General features: G+C 48.0%; 1 protein-coding gene across 2 annotated transcripts in view; it reads left to right on the forward strand.

Moving 5' to 3' along the window:
- Nucleotides 1–11289, forward strand: part of TMCO4 (transmembrane and coiled-coil domains 4) — a 32221-nt gene extending 20932 nt beyond the window's left edge. For both annotated transcript variants that reach the window (XM_087702037.1, XM_087702038.1), the window contains exons 11-15: nt 1198–1334; nt 2662–2746; nt 4643–4760; nt 5880–5997; nt 10317–11289. In XM_087702037.1, coding sequence (XP_087558163.1) covers nt 1198–1334; nt 2662–2746; nt 4643–4760; nt 5880–5997; nt 10317–10667 — 809 coding nt within the window. In that variant the 3' untranslated portion in view covers nt 10668–11289. The remainder of the gene's footprint in view (nt 1–1197; nt 1335–2661; nt 2747–4642; nt 4761–5879; nt 5998–10316) is intronic.
- Nucleotides 11290–13825: the final 2536 nt, after the last annotated feature.

The raw sequence follows: 13825 nt of genomic DNA on the forward strand, positions 1-13825 counted from the left end.
ACGGGGGTTAAAATAGAATGGAAACCTGAAGTTTTTTTTATTAGGAATAATGTCTGTGAAATACAAAAAAGAAATCCAGTATTTAATACTACATATAATTACGGCGGCAAGAATTGCCTTTGCCCAGAAATGGAAAAACAAATTCATTCCAAGCGAAGATGAAATAATAAGAAAGGTTATGGATTGTGCTGAAATGGACAAACTCACTAAAGAAATCCAGGGAAAAGAAGAATCAGAATTCTACCAGATATGGGATAAATGGTATAGGTGGATGGAGGAAAGAAACAAGAATCAATGAAGGAATATAACAAAACTCAAAAGATAATAGTTATGAGTAAAATAAGAGGGTTAAGAATGGTGAAATCCAAATGAAATACAATAGAAGGGGAAATAATATAAGGTGAGTGGTATCGATTGATAATTGCTATTATAAAGAACAGGAAGCTCCTGTTTGTATTGCATTGTGTAAATGTGGTGTACGTCTAAATTTTGTGTGTGTATATTTTAATGTTTGTTAATAAAAAAATAAAAAGAGAATATAGAATATAGAATAGAATAGAAGAATAAAATAGAAAAATAGAATAGAATAGAAAATATGGAATGCAATGGAATGAAGAATAGAATAGAATAACAGAGTTGGAAGGGACCTTGGAGATCTTCTAGTCCAACCCCCTGCTTAGGCAGGAAACCCTACACCACTTCAGACAAATGGTTATCCAACATCTTCTTAAAAACTACCAGTGTTGGGACACCTATAACTTCTGGAGGCAAGTTGTTTCACTGATTAATTGTTCTATTAGGAATTTTTGCCTTAGTTCTAGGTTGCTTCTCTCCTTGATTAGTTTCCACCCATTGCTTCTTGTCCTGCCCTGAGGTGCTTTGGAGAATAGCTGGACTCCCTCTTCTTTGTGGCAACCCCTGAGATATTGGACTATCATGTTTGCCTTCTTTTCCTTAAATTAGATATAGAAGGACCATCTTTTCCTTCTCCTGTCCGAGGATGAACCTGGTTCTACCTTTACATTTGTGTTGCTAAGAGGGAACACAGGCCCTTCTCCCCCCCCCACTCCCCCCCCCATGGGCTTTATCCCTTGGGGATGATGGCAGCTGAAGTCCCGCAGCTCCACAAGGCTACGTCGGATCCCCCAGGCGTTTTTCTGATTTTTCACCCATCCCGTTTGCTCTGCCTCCTCCCAGGGATTGTGACAGCCCTCGCCTGGCCTGCTTCTCTGCTGGCGGTGGCTGGTGTGATCGACAACCCCTGGGGTGTGTGTCTCCATCGCTCCACTGAGGTCGGAAAACACTTGGCGCAGATACTTCTCAGCCGGCAGCAGGTAGGCCGAAGAAAATCTGCCCCTCACCCCTCCAACTCTGGTGTAAACCTTATAAACGGGGGAATTTTGGGAGTTGAAGTCCACCCATCTTAAAGTAGCCGAAGTTGAGAATGTCAGAGATTGCAGCAGCAATCACATCCAGAAAGCACACACAGGTAACTGATTCAGCAGTATTCATTAACTTCTCTTTATATACATACACACACACACACACACACACACACACACACACACACACACGCACGCACGCACGCACACACTGTTTCACACACTTTCACACACGGGCTGTTTCTCTATTTCAATAGCTTCCATAATTCTCTTGTTGAAGTGTTCAGTTTTGGAGATTAACCTGGTTCCTTCAAAATTAATTTCATGTCCTGTAGCCCCCACAACATGAATAAACATGACAATACCTCCCACCTACCAAACATCTGGAAACCAGCCCCAGTCCACAAACCAGCCCCACCCACCACCCAGGTCGTTACAACACGAAACAAAAATGTACACACAGCCAGCACCAATCGGCACCAATCTACCAATCATGATACAACCACACATCCAATCAATCCACTTACTGAAACAAAGCCAACACTCCACACACACCCCCACCAAGATTTATAGAAAGACGGCAGTTCTGGCCACGCTTTAAGCCAAAAACACCAGCCTGAGGATGGTGAGTGAGACCTCGCCAAAACGTTACCAAGACAATGTCAATCTTACATGGGAAAAGACCTGAATACAACAAGACCAGTATATATGTGTGTATGTGTATGCATGTATGTATATACATAAACATACACATACTAGCTGATAATCCGGTGTTGCCCAGGTATGTATAGATGTTGAAATGTTTGTCTGACAGGGAGCCATTGAGAGGGGCCTTTTCCCAATGCCCATCATCCCTGCCCTCTCCCTTCCCCCTCCCATGTGCTCCTCTTTCCCGCCCTGTCTACAATCACAAACAATTGCCACTCTTATTCTCCTTAATGGGCCAGACGTTCCAGAGTTAATGCTGGAACACATACACATACACCAGGGGTGTCTCCCCCCCCCCCCCCCGCCCAGTATTTATTGGGAGGGCCACACAGCTCTCCCAAGCTCCATTTTCACTGGCAAAAACACCATGCGCCAGTCCTTTGCTGTTTCCAGGGCTGCCACACAGGCCAGATCTAAGCACCTCGCAGGCTGGATTTGGCCCACCTCACGTGCCTTGAGTTTGAGACCCCTGTGATAGCTGTTTGTTTGTTTATTCGTGTTGGTTACCTATTTCTAAAAACAAAACAAGAGGTCTCTTCTCATTTGTGTTCTGTCCCCCCTCGTCTTGTAGGGCAAGCGGCCGGTGACCCTGATTGGGTTCAGTCTTGGCGCTAGAGTGATCTACTTCTGCCTGCAGGAGATGGCCAAGGAGAAAGGTAGGACAGGTCCCCTCCCCTCTTCTGTTTTGGGGTTCCTTCTCTGAAGCGCACCCCCTACAACTTCTCGGTGCGGACGACCAAACCGCTTTCAGCTTGCTGAGCTTAGAAATCTCCCCTGGAACCGTTTTGATCATCCTACGAATTTCCTTTCCAGTGTGATGACCAAGGGCACTGCACAGAGATAACACAAATTGATGGCAGTTCAAACCGCCCCTTTATGCCCCCAAATTTCCCCAAACCCTGCCCCGTTTCTGGCCAGTCACAGAGCAAAGGGATCACAACCCCCACACACACACACCTCAAGCAGTCTCTGGCTGCAACTATTCCAGCCCAGTACTGTGTACACCAGAGCTGCACAGCAATAAATCCAGCAGAGCAAATCAAGGAGTTCAGGAAGCGAAAGAGCCAGGTAGTTAGTCCAGAGCGCCAGAAAGAATGCAAGGACTCTTGGGAAGTTCAAACGTCGGCACTCAACACTTCAGGGACTCAGCGTTTGTTCCTGACAAATGCCCCTCTCCTCAGTGTCCCCTTATTCCCCAGTTGTGCCTTGTGAAGATGGGTGGGGCACTCTTCTCCCTGAGTAGCCTGCTCAGTCTGCGCTGTTCTCTCCGCTCTCCGTGCTCTTGGATCAGGAGCAGGTGGTCCTTGCTCCTCACCTGAGCTCCGTCTCTCATGTTCATCCTGCCCCTTTTCCTCCCTGCCTACAAGCCGTCCTAATCCTGAAAGGCCCTGGCTTGACTGGCCCTCCTCTTCCTCATTTTCCTCCAAAGCCAAGAAGCCACCCCCTCAATCTCTGTTGGCTACGGTTCCAGCTCGACTTCCCCCGCGGATTCAGGCTCCAACGGGAGCATGACATTCAGCCTGTTCTATTTTTCCTTAAAATATCCCCATTCTTGATCCACCATCTGTCATTCTTATAGACTTGGATCCGGGTATTAACGATACTTTCCCCCTCCTACACGCACGTGCGCACACATACACACTTCCGTGGCTGGCAAAGAAAGAGAAGGAATTTAATTCCTTACAATTGTTTGACAGATGTCATGTGCCATGGGGATGTCAAGAGATCGTTCAGCCTTCTGGCTTCTTGCAAACATAACATTCTCCATCTCCCTTGCCTAACTAAAATCTGTCACTGTTGCAATGGCCACCCTAACTTTTCTCCCACCAAGGAAAGGAAGTTTGTAGGTCAAATCTGCAGGAGGCAGTTTTCCCCCAGCAGATTTCAGAGAGAGGGAGGGAGGGGAAAGGGAGAGAGAGAGGGAGGGAGAGGGTGGGGGAGGGAGAGAGAGATGAAGGGAGGGAGGGTGAGAGGGAGAGGGAGGGGGAGGAAGAGGGTGGGGGAGGGAGAGAGAGATGAAGGGAGGGAAGGTGAGAGAGGGAGGGAGGGGGAGAGAGATGGAGAGGGAGGGAAGGAGAGGGCGGAGGAGGGAGAGAGAAGGAGAGAGAGATGAAGGGAGGGAGGGTGAGAGAGGAAGGGAGAGGGAGAGAGATGGAGAGGGAGGGAGAGGGTGGGGCAGGGAGAGAGAGATGGAGGGAGGGGGGAGGGAGAGTGGCTAAGACACTGAGCTTGTCAATCAGAAAGGTTGGCAGTTCGGCGGTTCGACTCCCTAGCGCCGTGGAGTAGCGTGAGCTCCCATGACTTGTCTCAGCTTCTGCCCACCTAACAATTCAAAAGCACGTAAAAATGCAAGTAGAAAAATAGGGACCACTTTGGTGGGAAAGTAACAGCCTTCTGTGCGCCTTCGGGAGTTGAGTCATGCCGGCCACATGACAATGGAGACGTCTTCAGACAGCGCTGGCTCTTCGGCTTTGAAACGGAGATGAGCACCGCCCCCTAGAGTCGGGAACGCCTAGCACATATGTGCAAACTTGACCTTGACCTCTTTTCAGATTGTGAAGGGATCATTGAAGATGTGGTGCTGTTGGGGGCCCCCATAGAAGGCGATCCCAAATCCTGGAAACTGATCACCAAAGTCGTTTCAGGCAGGATCATCAATGGCTTTTGCAGGTATTGGTGCGTACACACAGCGCACTCCTTTTTTACATTTCCTAATTTCCTTGAAAATTGGCTTTTCAAATTTTGACACTTCACTGGGCGACTTCAGCTCTCTCCCAGGACGTAGCCACAGGCTTTAAGGTGAGGTTCTGAAAAGAGATCCCTCTGCTGGGATTTAATCTTGGGAAGATTAAATTTGGTTTCTCCCCCACTCCTCCCCCCCCCCCTATTCTATATCCCAAAGCAGTGGTCCATAATCTTTACAGCTGCGCATGGCTAGTCTAGTGAAGAGAAGGATCAGGGGAGACAGGATAGCAGCCTTCCAATATTTGAGGGGCTGCCACAGAGAGGAGAGGGGTCAAGCTATCTTCCAAAGCACCTGAAGGCCAGACAAGGAATAATGGATGAAAACTGAACAAGGAGAAATTCAACCTAGAAATAATAGCATTTTCTGACCGTGAAAACAATCAACCCGTGGAACAGAAGTTGTCTTCAGAAGTTGTGGGAGTCCTCATCTCGATAAAATCCTTTTATTCAATTTACAGTGAATTCCTCTATAGCAAAGTCCTGGCCCACAGTCTTTCAAGCTAGTTCTCAATTACCGACCTTTATCAGGCTTGGAGAGTGGGCAGGCCGAGATCTTTCAGACGCCGCGATACTTGGCAAGGATGCAGGAATGAACTAATTGCCTCCTGCAAACTCCACTCCCCTTTCGCTCCTCTTTTATTTCCCTATGGGAGGGGCCATTCACTGTCCACCTGTGGCCTTCCTCCCGAGTCGACCCTTGTTCTTTAACTGTTCCCTTCATCTGGCAACTCTATACATGCACATATCGGGAATAGGCTCCAGCTGTTCATCTGCCTCACTGATCTCCGACTCTGAAGGCAGCTGATAACTGTCCGACGGCCCTGGCCCCCTCTCTGCCTCCGACGCAGAGCCCTCATCAGAGCCTTCCCCAGACTCCCAAGACTGGTCCATGTTCCTCCCCATCCTCCTCACTGTCCAAATCTGCTGCCAGATCCGCTGGCAGGCCACAACAAGCCCCATGTCCCACACATGTTCTCCAGACTCCAGCTAACATGTGAATCCAGTCTCATTCCTCCCTCCCCCCTCTCGTTCTTCCTCCACCAGAGGGGACTGGCTGTTGAGATACGTCTACCGCACCGCCTCCATTCAGCTGAGCGTCGCAGGGCTTCAGCCCGTCTGCCTGGATGACCGCCGGATGGTGAACGTGGATCTGTCTTCCGTCGTAAGTCGGCGGGAAGCAATTGTGGAGACCTAGCAAGGTTCAGAGGTTGATAAAGGGGCCATTGGTGGTTTGAAGGGGGGGGGGGGTGTTGAAGAGATGCAAGGATATATATATATATATATATTTAGGTGGTCTGAATGTGGCCACAAAGCAATGTTTCTCGGCCTTAGCGGCTATAAAACGTGTGGACTTCAATTCCCATAATTCCTCAATGAGGCTTACCGTATTTTTCAGAGTATAAGACACACCTTTTTCCCTCAAAAAAGAGGGTGAAGATCTGGGTGCGTCTTATACACTGAATACAGCATGTTCGGCATCCCAAAACCTTGCTCCCTTTGCAAAAATGGACATGGAGAGCCTTTGGGAGGCTTATAGGGTGCTCTTGGGGGCTTGGGAGGGCAGAAATGAGCAAAAAACAGGCCGATTTTGCTCTGTTTTGGGCCCCCAGGCGCACTCTACAAGCCTCCCGAAGCTCTGCATGCCCATCCTTTTTTTGTATGTGTGCAAAAAATGAGGCGTGCAAAAAGTTTGGGAGGCCTGCAGAATGCAAAAACTTTTTAATTTTTTTTAAAAAACCTCTTCAAAATCACAGTGCGTCTTATACTCCGGCGCGTCTCATAGTCCGAAAAATATGGTAATCTGGGAGTTGAAGTCCGCACGTTTTACAGCAGTGAGAAAACATTTCCCCTGTGTCACTTCACCCAGAATATGGTTCCCAGAAGCTAAATGCCTACTGAGATTCTCTGTCATCCAACTCATGTTGTCCCAAAGGTGCTTTTTTTTACTTCAGGAGGCAACTGGATTTTCTTGGTTTTTCTTTTGAAGACATTTTGCTTCTCCCCCAAAATGTTTCTTCCGTTATGACTGGATGAGGGTGGGGAAGGGAAGGATTGATACTCCTTGCAGACAGCTGGTCATTTGCATCTTTTTTAGAGGGCCGTTGAGGCCACTTGGAGGTTTGTCTGTGTCCTCAGAATCACCTGAGTGGGGCTAAGAGGTGTGGAGCCTTGGAACTGTTGAAAGGGCTGGGTTGTAGAAGGCTGCACACCCATTGGCACCACTCAGGGGATTCTGAGGACACAGAGAAACCTCCAAGTGGCCTCAACGGCTCTCTAAAAGGATGCAAACAACCAGCTCTCTGTAAGGAGCATAAAATCTTTCCATTCCCCACCTTCATCCAGTCAGAGTGGAAGAAGCTTTTTGGATGAGAAGCGAAACATCTTCAGAGAAAAACCAGGAAGTCCAGTTACCTCTTGAGGTAACGGGGGGGGGGGGGGGAAGCATCTTTGGGATTCCCTGAAGCTGTTTTAAGATTTTTTAAAAATCTGTTCTTTCTCTTTGAGAACCCGACAAGAATTGGAAATGTCTTTCTAAACATCTACTGCAGGGATGTCAAACTCGATTTTATTGTGGGCCACATCAGGGTTGTGTTTCAGCTCGGGGGTGTGTGGCCAGCTCGACATTTCTCGTGTCAGTCACCTGTGGTGCGCAAGTGCTAAGGCAGGACTTCCCTCAGACCCTCTCTCTCACTATAATCTTCCTTCCTTCTTTTTCCTTCCTTCCTTTCCTTTTCTTTCCTTCCCTCTTCATTCTCTGTTCTTCTTCCCCTCTTTCCTTCTTTTTCCTTTCCTTCCTTTCCTTTTTTTCCTTCCCTCTTCATTCTCTGTTCTTCCTCCTTCCCCTCTTCCCCTCTTTCCTTCTTTTTCCTTTCTTCCTTCCTTCCTTCCTACCTTTCCTTCTTTTCCTTCCCTCTTCATTCTCTGTTCTTCCTCCTTCCCCTCTTTCCTTCTTTTTCCTTTCTTCCTTCCTTCCTTTCCTTCTTTTTCCTTCCCTCTTCATTCTCTGTTCTCTTCCTTCCCCTCTTCCCCTCTTTCCTTCTTTTTCCTTTCTTCCTTCCTTCCTTCCTTCCTTCCTACCTTTCCTTCTTTTCCTTCCCTCTTCATTCTCTGTTCTCTTCCTTCCCCTCTTTCCTTCCTTCCTTCATTTCCTTTTCTTTCCTTCCCTCTTCATTCTCTGTTCTTCCTCCTTCCCCTCTTCCCCTCTTTCCTTCTTTTTCCTTTCTTCCTTCCTTCCTTTCCTTTTCTTTCCTTCCCTCTTCATTCTCTGTTCTCTTCCTTCCCCTCTTTCCTTCTTTTTCCTTCCTTCCTTCCTCCCTTCCTTCTTTTTCCTTCCTTCCTCCCTTCTTTTTTCTTCTTTTTCCTTCCCTCTTCATTCTCTGTTCTCTTCCTTCCCCTCTTTCCTTCCTTCCTTCATTTCCTTTTCTTTCCTTCCCTCTTCATTCTCTGCTTCTTCCTTCCCCTCTTTCCTTCTTTTTCCTTCCTTCCTTCCCTTCTTTCCTTCTTTTTCCTTCCCTTCATTCTCTGTTGTTCTTCCTTCCCCTCTTTTCTTCTTTTTCCTTCTTTCCTTCTTTTTCCTTCCCTGTTCATTCTCTGTTCTTCTTCCTTCCCCTCTTCCCTTCCTTTTCCTGCCTTCCCCTCTTCCCATCTTTCCCTTTTCCCTTTCTGTCCTGTCCCTTCTCGGATGCTCAAAGGCAAAAAGGGGAAACATTTTTCCTTTTGTTTTGTTTTTAGTTTGCTTTGATAGCCTCCTGCCAGCAAAAACGGGGCTGGGCGCATGGAAGGGCGCATGGCCCTCCCCAGCTCCATTTTCGCTTCCAGAGGCACCGCAGGCTGGTCCTTTGCTGTTTCCAGGCTGGCCCCGTAGGCCAGATCTAAGCACCTTGGTGTGTGGGTGTGTGTGCGAGTTTGACACCCCTGATTTACCGCATCACAAGAGGAGTGTCCAAGCAGGGGGCTTGGCAGCAGAAATGACAGGGGGTGGGGGGTGTCTCACATTGCAGATTTTGTGAGTTGTTGGCCTCTAGAAGTGCCTCTTGCTCCCCAAACAGAGTCCAGGGCCAAATGGCTCCTTTATTCTCTTCTCCCCCCCCACCCCACCGCATTAATTCTGAGGATTGTGGTTCTGCTGCTAAACCTTGATTGATTTCCTGGCCATCTGCTTTCCTTGCCGCCCTCCGAGCTCCCGGCTGGCATCGGAAGATCAGAGGCGCATTTGGGGACTTTAGACAAGATTTTTTTTTTAATTAACGCTCCAGCCTTGCTAAAAATTAAAAGAGCAGAGGGCGGGAGAATTGTCGCTAGCGGCAAATTGCCTGGTAAAACAGAGGATGAGGATCAGGAAATCGGGAAGCTCGAACCCCTTTTGGCGTTTCAGGATAATGTCGTAAAAATATCCCGATAAAACAAACAAACAAACAAACAAAAAAACCCAAAGGGAAACCACAAGCAACCACAAGCAATAAATCTTACTTTAAGATCAGAGGTTTATTGTTTCATGAGCAATTTAGAACATGAATAGCCCAACATAGCATTACCTACATTAACAACTTATTGCAATGAGGTCCAACTACATAGCTGAATCCAGCAGGGATTACTGTATTTTTCGGACTATAAGATGCACCGGAGTATAAGACGCACCAAGATTTTGAAGAGGCAAATTAAAAAAAAGTTTTTGCACTCTGCAAACCTCCAAAAAAGGCCCGTTTTTTTCTTTTCTTTTCAGAAAAAGGGCATGAATAGCCTTCTGGAGACTTGTAGAGTGCTCCTGGGGGGTGAGGGGTGGGGCAAATAGCAATAGCAATAGCAGTTAGACTTATATACCGCTTCATAGGGCTTTCAGCCCTCTCTAAGTGGTTTACAGAGTCAGCATATTGCCTCCAACAATCTGGGTCCTCATTTCACCCACCTCGGAAGGATGGAAGGCTGAGTCAACTTTGAGCCGGTGAGATTAGAACCGCTAGTTAGAACTGCAGATAACAGTCAGCTGAAGTGGCCTGCAGTACTGCACCCTAACCACTACGCCACCTCGGCAAAAAACGACCTGATTTTTGCAAAAATGGCCTTGTTTCTTGTAAAAAAAAATAAAAATGGCCGTGCATGGCCTTTAGGAGGCTTATAGAGTGCTCCTGAGGGCTGGAGGGGAGGGCAAAATTGAGCAAAAAATGGCCCATTTTTCGCTCATTTTTGCCCTCCTCAGCCCCCAGGAGCACTCTGGAAGCTTCCTAAAGCCTATGCACGGACATTTTGGTGAAGGGGGCGGGGTTTTGGGAGGCCAAAAATGCTGTATTCACTGTATCAGACACACCCAGATTTTCATCCTATTTTTTGAGGGAAAAAGGTGCGTCTTATACTCCGAAAAATACTAATAAAGGAATCTTTGCGTTCACTTCAGAGGATTTGTCGTGGTTGGGGAGCTGGGTCAGAACAGTCTGCTTCATCCTGTGAGGGGGGTCTGACTCTCGGCTTTGGCTTCCCTTGCAGGTCAATGGCCACCTGGACTACATGAAGCAAATGGATGGCATCCTGAAGGCCGTGGGGCTCAAAACAAGGCAGCAAGAACAAGGGGGCCTCTTTGGGATTCTTCCCCCCAGCGAGGTGGAGAAACAGGGGATGCCTCCCGACGGCGCAGCCTCTGAGGGGCCCAGTGAGCTGGGCAGGCCTGACGTGGATGGAGCCAAGGAAGGGGAAGGCCTCAACGGCCATGAAGACTCCTGGTGCTGGGAGCCAGTCTCCGCTCATGGGCAGGAATGTGAGGTTTCTCCAGCCAGGGTTTCTAAAGAGGAACAGCCTCCTGAAATCCTCTCCCCGTCCTCCTCCTCCTCTCCCTCTTGATATCGCCCAAATCTTCTCTGCGGACCTCGGGGTGCCCGGACACCCGGAGGAAATGCATTTTGCACGGATGGAGCCGTTCCGAAGGACTGTGTCTTTTTTCTTCTGTGCCTTAGTCTCAGACAAGCGGGGAACCTCAGAAATGCTGACGTCAGAGTCAGCAAGCCCCTCTCCGCCCTTTTTCTCCGACGCCTGGTATCCTGCCCCCAAACGTGGAGGTGTTCTGACTCCTCGTCCTGATAAAACCTCTTTTATTTAAGTTAAAGGGAATCCCTCTCCAGCAAAGTCTTTCATGAGATTTCAGCAACAGTCTTTCATGAGATTTCACAACTACAGACCTTGATCAGGCTTGGAGAGCTGCCAGGCCGATATCTTCCAAACTCCACGCTGTAGCAGCAATTACTTGGCAAGTACTCAGGGATGGATCTACACCCAAATGAATTGAACTCATTGTCTCCTGCAAACTCCACTCCCCTTTCGCTCCTCTTTATTCCCTCTGGGAGGGACCATTCCTCGTCCACCTGTGGCCTTACTCCCGAGTCGACCCCTGTTCTTTAGCTGTTCCCTTCGTCTGGCAGCTCTGCGCATGTGCACATTGGGAACAGGCTCCAGATGTTCTTCTGCCTCACTGATCTCCGACTCTGAAGGCAGCTGATAACTGTCAGACGGCTCTGGCCCACTCTCTGCCTCCAACACAGAGCCCTCATCTGAGCCTTCCCCAGACTCCAGGACTGGCCCATCTTCCTCCCCAACCTCCTCACTGTCCAACTTTGCTGCCAGCTCCACAGGGCCGATGGCGGGCCACAACAGGAGGTTTTGTTTATTCCCTCTGGGAGGGGCCATTCACCGTCCATTGGCTGCATCAAAAGCGGGCACTCCATAAACCTCGGCTCTACAGCTCCCATTCTCCACTGGCAGCAGGAGTGGCTTTGTAGTCCAATCATGTCCGGGGGGGGGGAGGGAGTGAATCTCAGAATGCCCCCCTCCCCCCCCCACAACACAGAGCGTGCTTTTTTCCTTCCCTTTAAAAAAAAAAGGTTAGCAAGTTAAAATCATGTTAAGAAGAGCTGTTTTGATCACTCCCTGAGCCAGGCGGCAAGGAAGGGGGGGAAATCTCTCTGCATTTAGGAGTCTTTGGATCCCCTCCTAAGCCTGGGAAGCAGAGCAAAGGAAGGGTAGACTGCTTCTGAAAGAAGAGGCTCTATTGCGCGCATACAGATGCACCCGGCAGGAAAAAGCCTCTTTCAGAATTCACCAACTGCTTCATATAAAAATGTAGATGCCCTCCGGTCGTATCCTGCCACTGATGTGAATGGCTGGCTAGTATGTCACCCATTTGAAAGATCTTTTTTTTTTTTTAAACAAGTCTTTTTTATTTCCATTTCATTCTATACAATCACATGTTTACTGTGCAACCGAGGCATATAACATTGGGTAATAAACACAGCCCTCACTTTTATAGAAAATGCCCCCTACAATACAAACCCAATATACCGCCTTAGCCCACCATACACCCTCTTTCAACCCCCTCCAACTTTCATTCTTCCTTCTCTCATACCCCTCTACACCTACTTCCCCTCCCCCTCTATCTAACCCTAACCCCATCACTCCCTCTCTTAATCCATTCCCTCCCTTCCTTCTCCTCCTCCTCTCTCTCACCCTCTCCACCCTCCTTCTTCTTTCATTCAGCTCCTCCCTTCGGTATACTTCTATTACCTTCCAATATATTCAGTTTGTTCTGTTTTGACACTAGCATTAAAAAAACCACAGTATACAAGTGCAATCATGCTTTAAAATTTAACACATATTATATTTTCCCCCTCCCCCCCTCCCCCTAGATCCCCACCTCCCTTCCCTCCCTCTGTTGTTTTAAGGCGACTACCTTTAAGTAGTAATAATAATGACTCACCTTGGATCTCTCTGCCAGTTGCCATGGCTGTTAGTGACCACAAGAGGGCAGGCTCCCTAGCCTTCCCCCGCCACCCTGCTTTTGGGAGACAATATTCATTTGTCATTTTTATCTTTCGTACGATTTCGTTTCTTAGCGCTTGGATTTTCTTCTGCGTCTTCATCCAAGCAGAGAGGGGAAAAATAAGCGGCCTGGGAAAGGGCAGACTCAGCTGGCCTTTGCTGTCAGGTTAAATTCAATTTGTACTTTCTATATCTTCTTCCCTTTAAAAAAAAACCAACATTTCATTAGGTCCCTTGGGTGCTGCTCAGAGCAGAGAGGGCCCTGGTGGCAGTAGCAGAAGCAATAATCATAAGCCAAATAGGGCATTTTTCTTGCAATTCGGCGCTCCCTGCAGCATTTGGCTGTGCTGGCTATTTTCGGAAGCCCGAGAGAGACGGAGCAAAGATGAAGAGACAACAGGCGGGCATAAATAGAGACAAATCTCTTTACTTTGACATTTTTTCATTCAGTACTGGTGGAAGAAATGTCCTTCTGGGTTCAGCTCCAAGTGGAGGAACAGACACAAGGAACATGGAGGCTGCTTGGAAAGATGGTTTTAATGGGGAACACATTGGCTTGAAGTCCTGGGGGGAAAGGTGATCACATGCTTCCAGGTGTTGTGGGGGGAGAAGAAAAGAGAAAGAAGAGGGTGGCTGGATTTTTTGTACTCTGTTCAGCCCCACCCCTCTGTTTCCTGTTCCTGTGTTAAGATGTATTCTGATTGGTTGTCAGACTCCCATGGGGCCAACTCTCTAAGCTGTGTTTTGAGTCCCAAATTTGGTCGAGTTCCCAGATGTCACATGGTGAGTTTCTGTAGAAGGCTGTTCCTATCTTTGCTATGTAGAGTAAACTAACTGGGCCCCCTAATGGGACAACTGAGAAAGGTGGGGGCTGTGAAAAGTGAGTCTTGATTCCTGCCTAAAAACATGTTTTTCCATTTCTGATCTGATTCTGCCTTTTTAATATTTCCCAGGATATTTCATTTTTCATAGGAGGGGTGGGTGCTAACTTCCTACAGTACAAAAGGCAACCAGGCTAAAAGGGGAGAAATTGAGGGAGACCCCACTTCGCCCTATGTAAACCCCAATTCTTTTCCAGCTAAGCCCATGCGAACAAACACACTTGGGAGGTGTGTTGAGGTCACAAGCTGGACTCAAACTTGCTTGGGGTTCAGTAGTGAACAGGAGTTAAATTTCCACCCACCACTCTC

The sequence above is a fragment of the Thamnophis sirtalis genome, unplaced genomic scaffold (genome assembly GCF_051295495.1).
Source record: "Thamnophis sirtalis isolate CommonGarterSnake01/CBP01778 unplaced genomic scaffold, rThaSir2_p1.2 scaffold_15, whole genome shotgun sequence".
NCBI classification, from domain to species: Eukaryota; Metazoa; Chordata; class Lepidosauria; order Squamata; family Natricidae; genus Thamnophis; species Thamnophis sirtalis.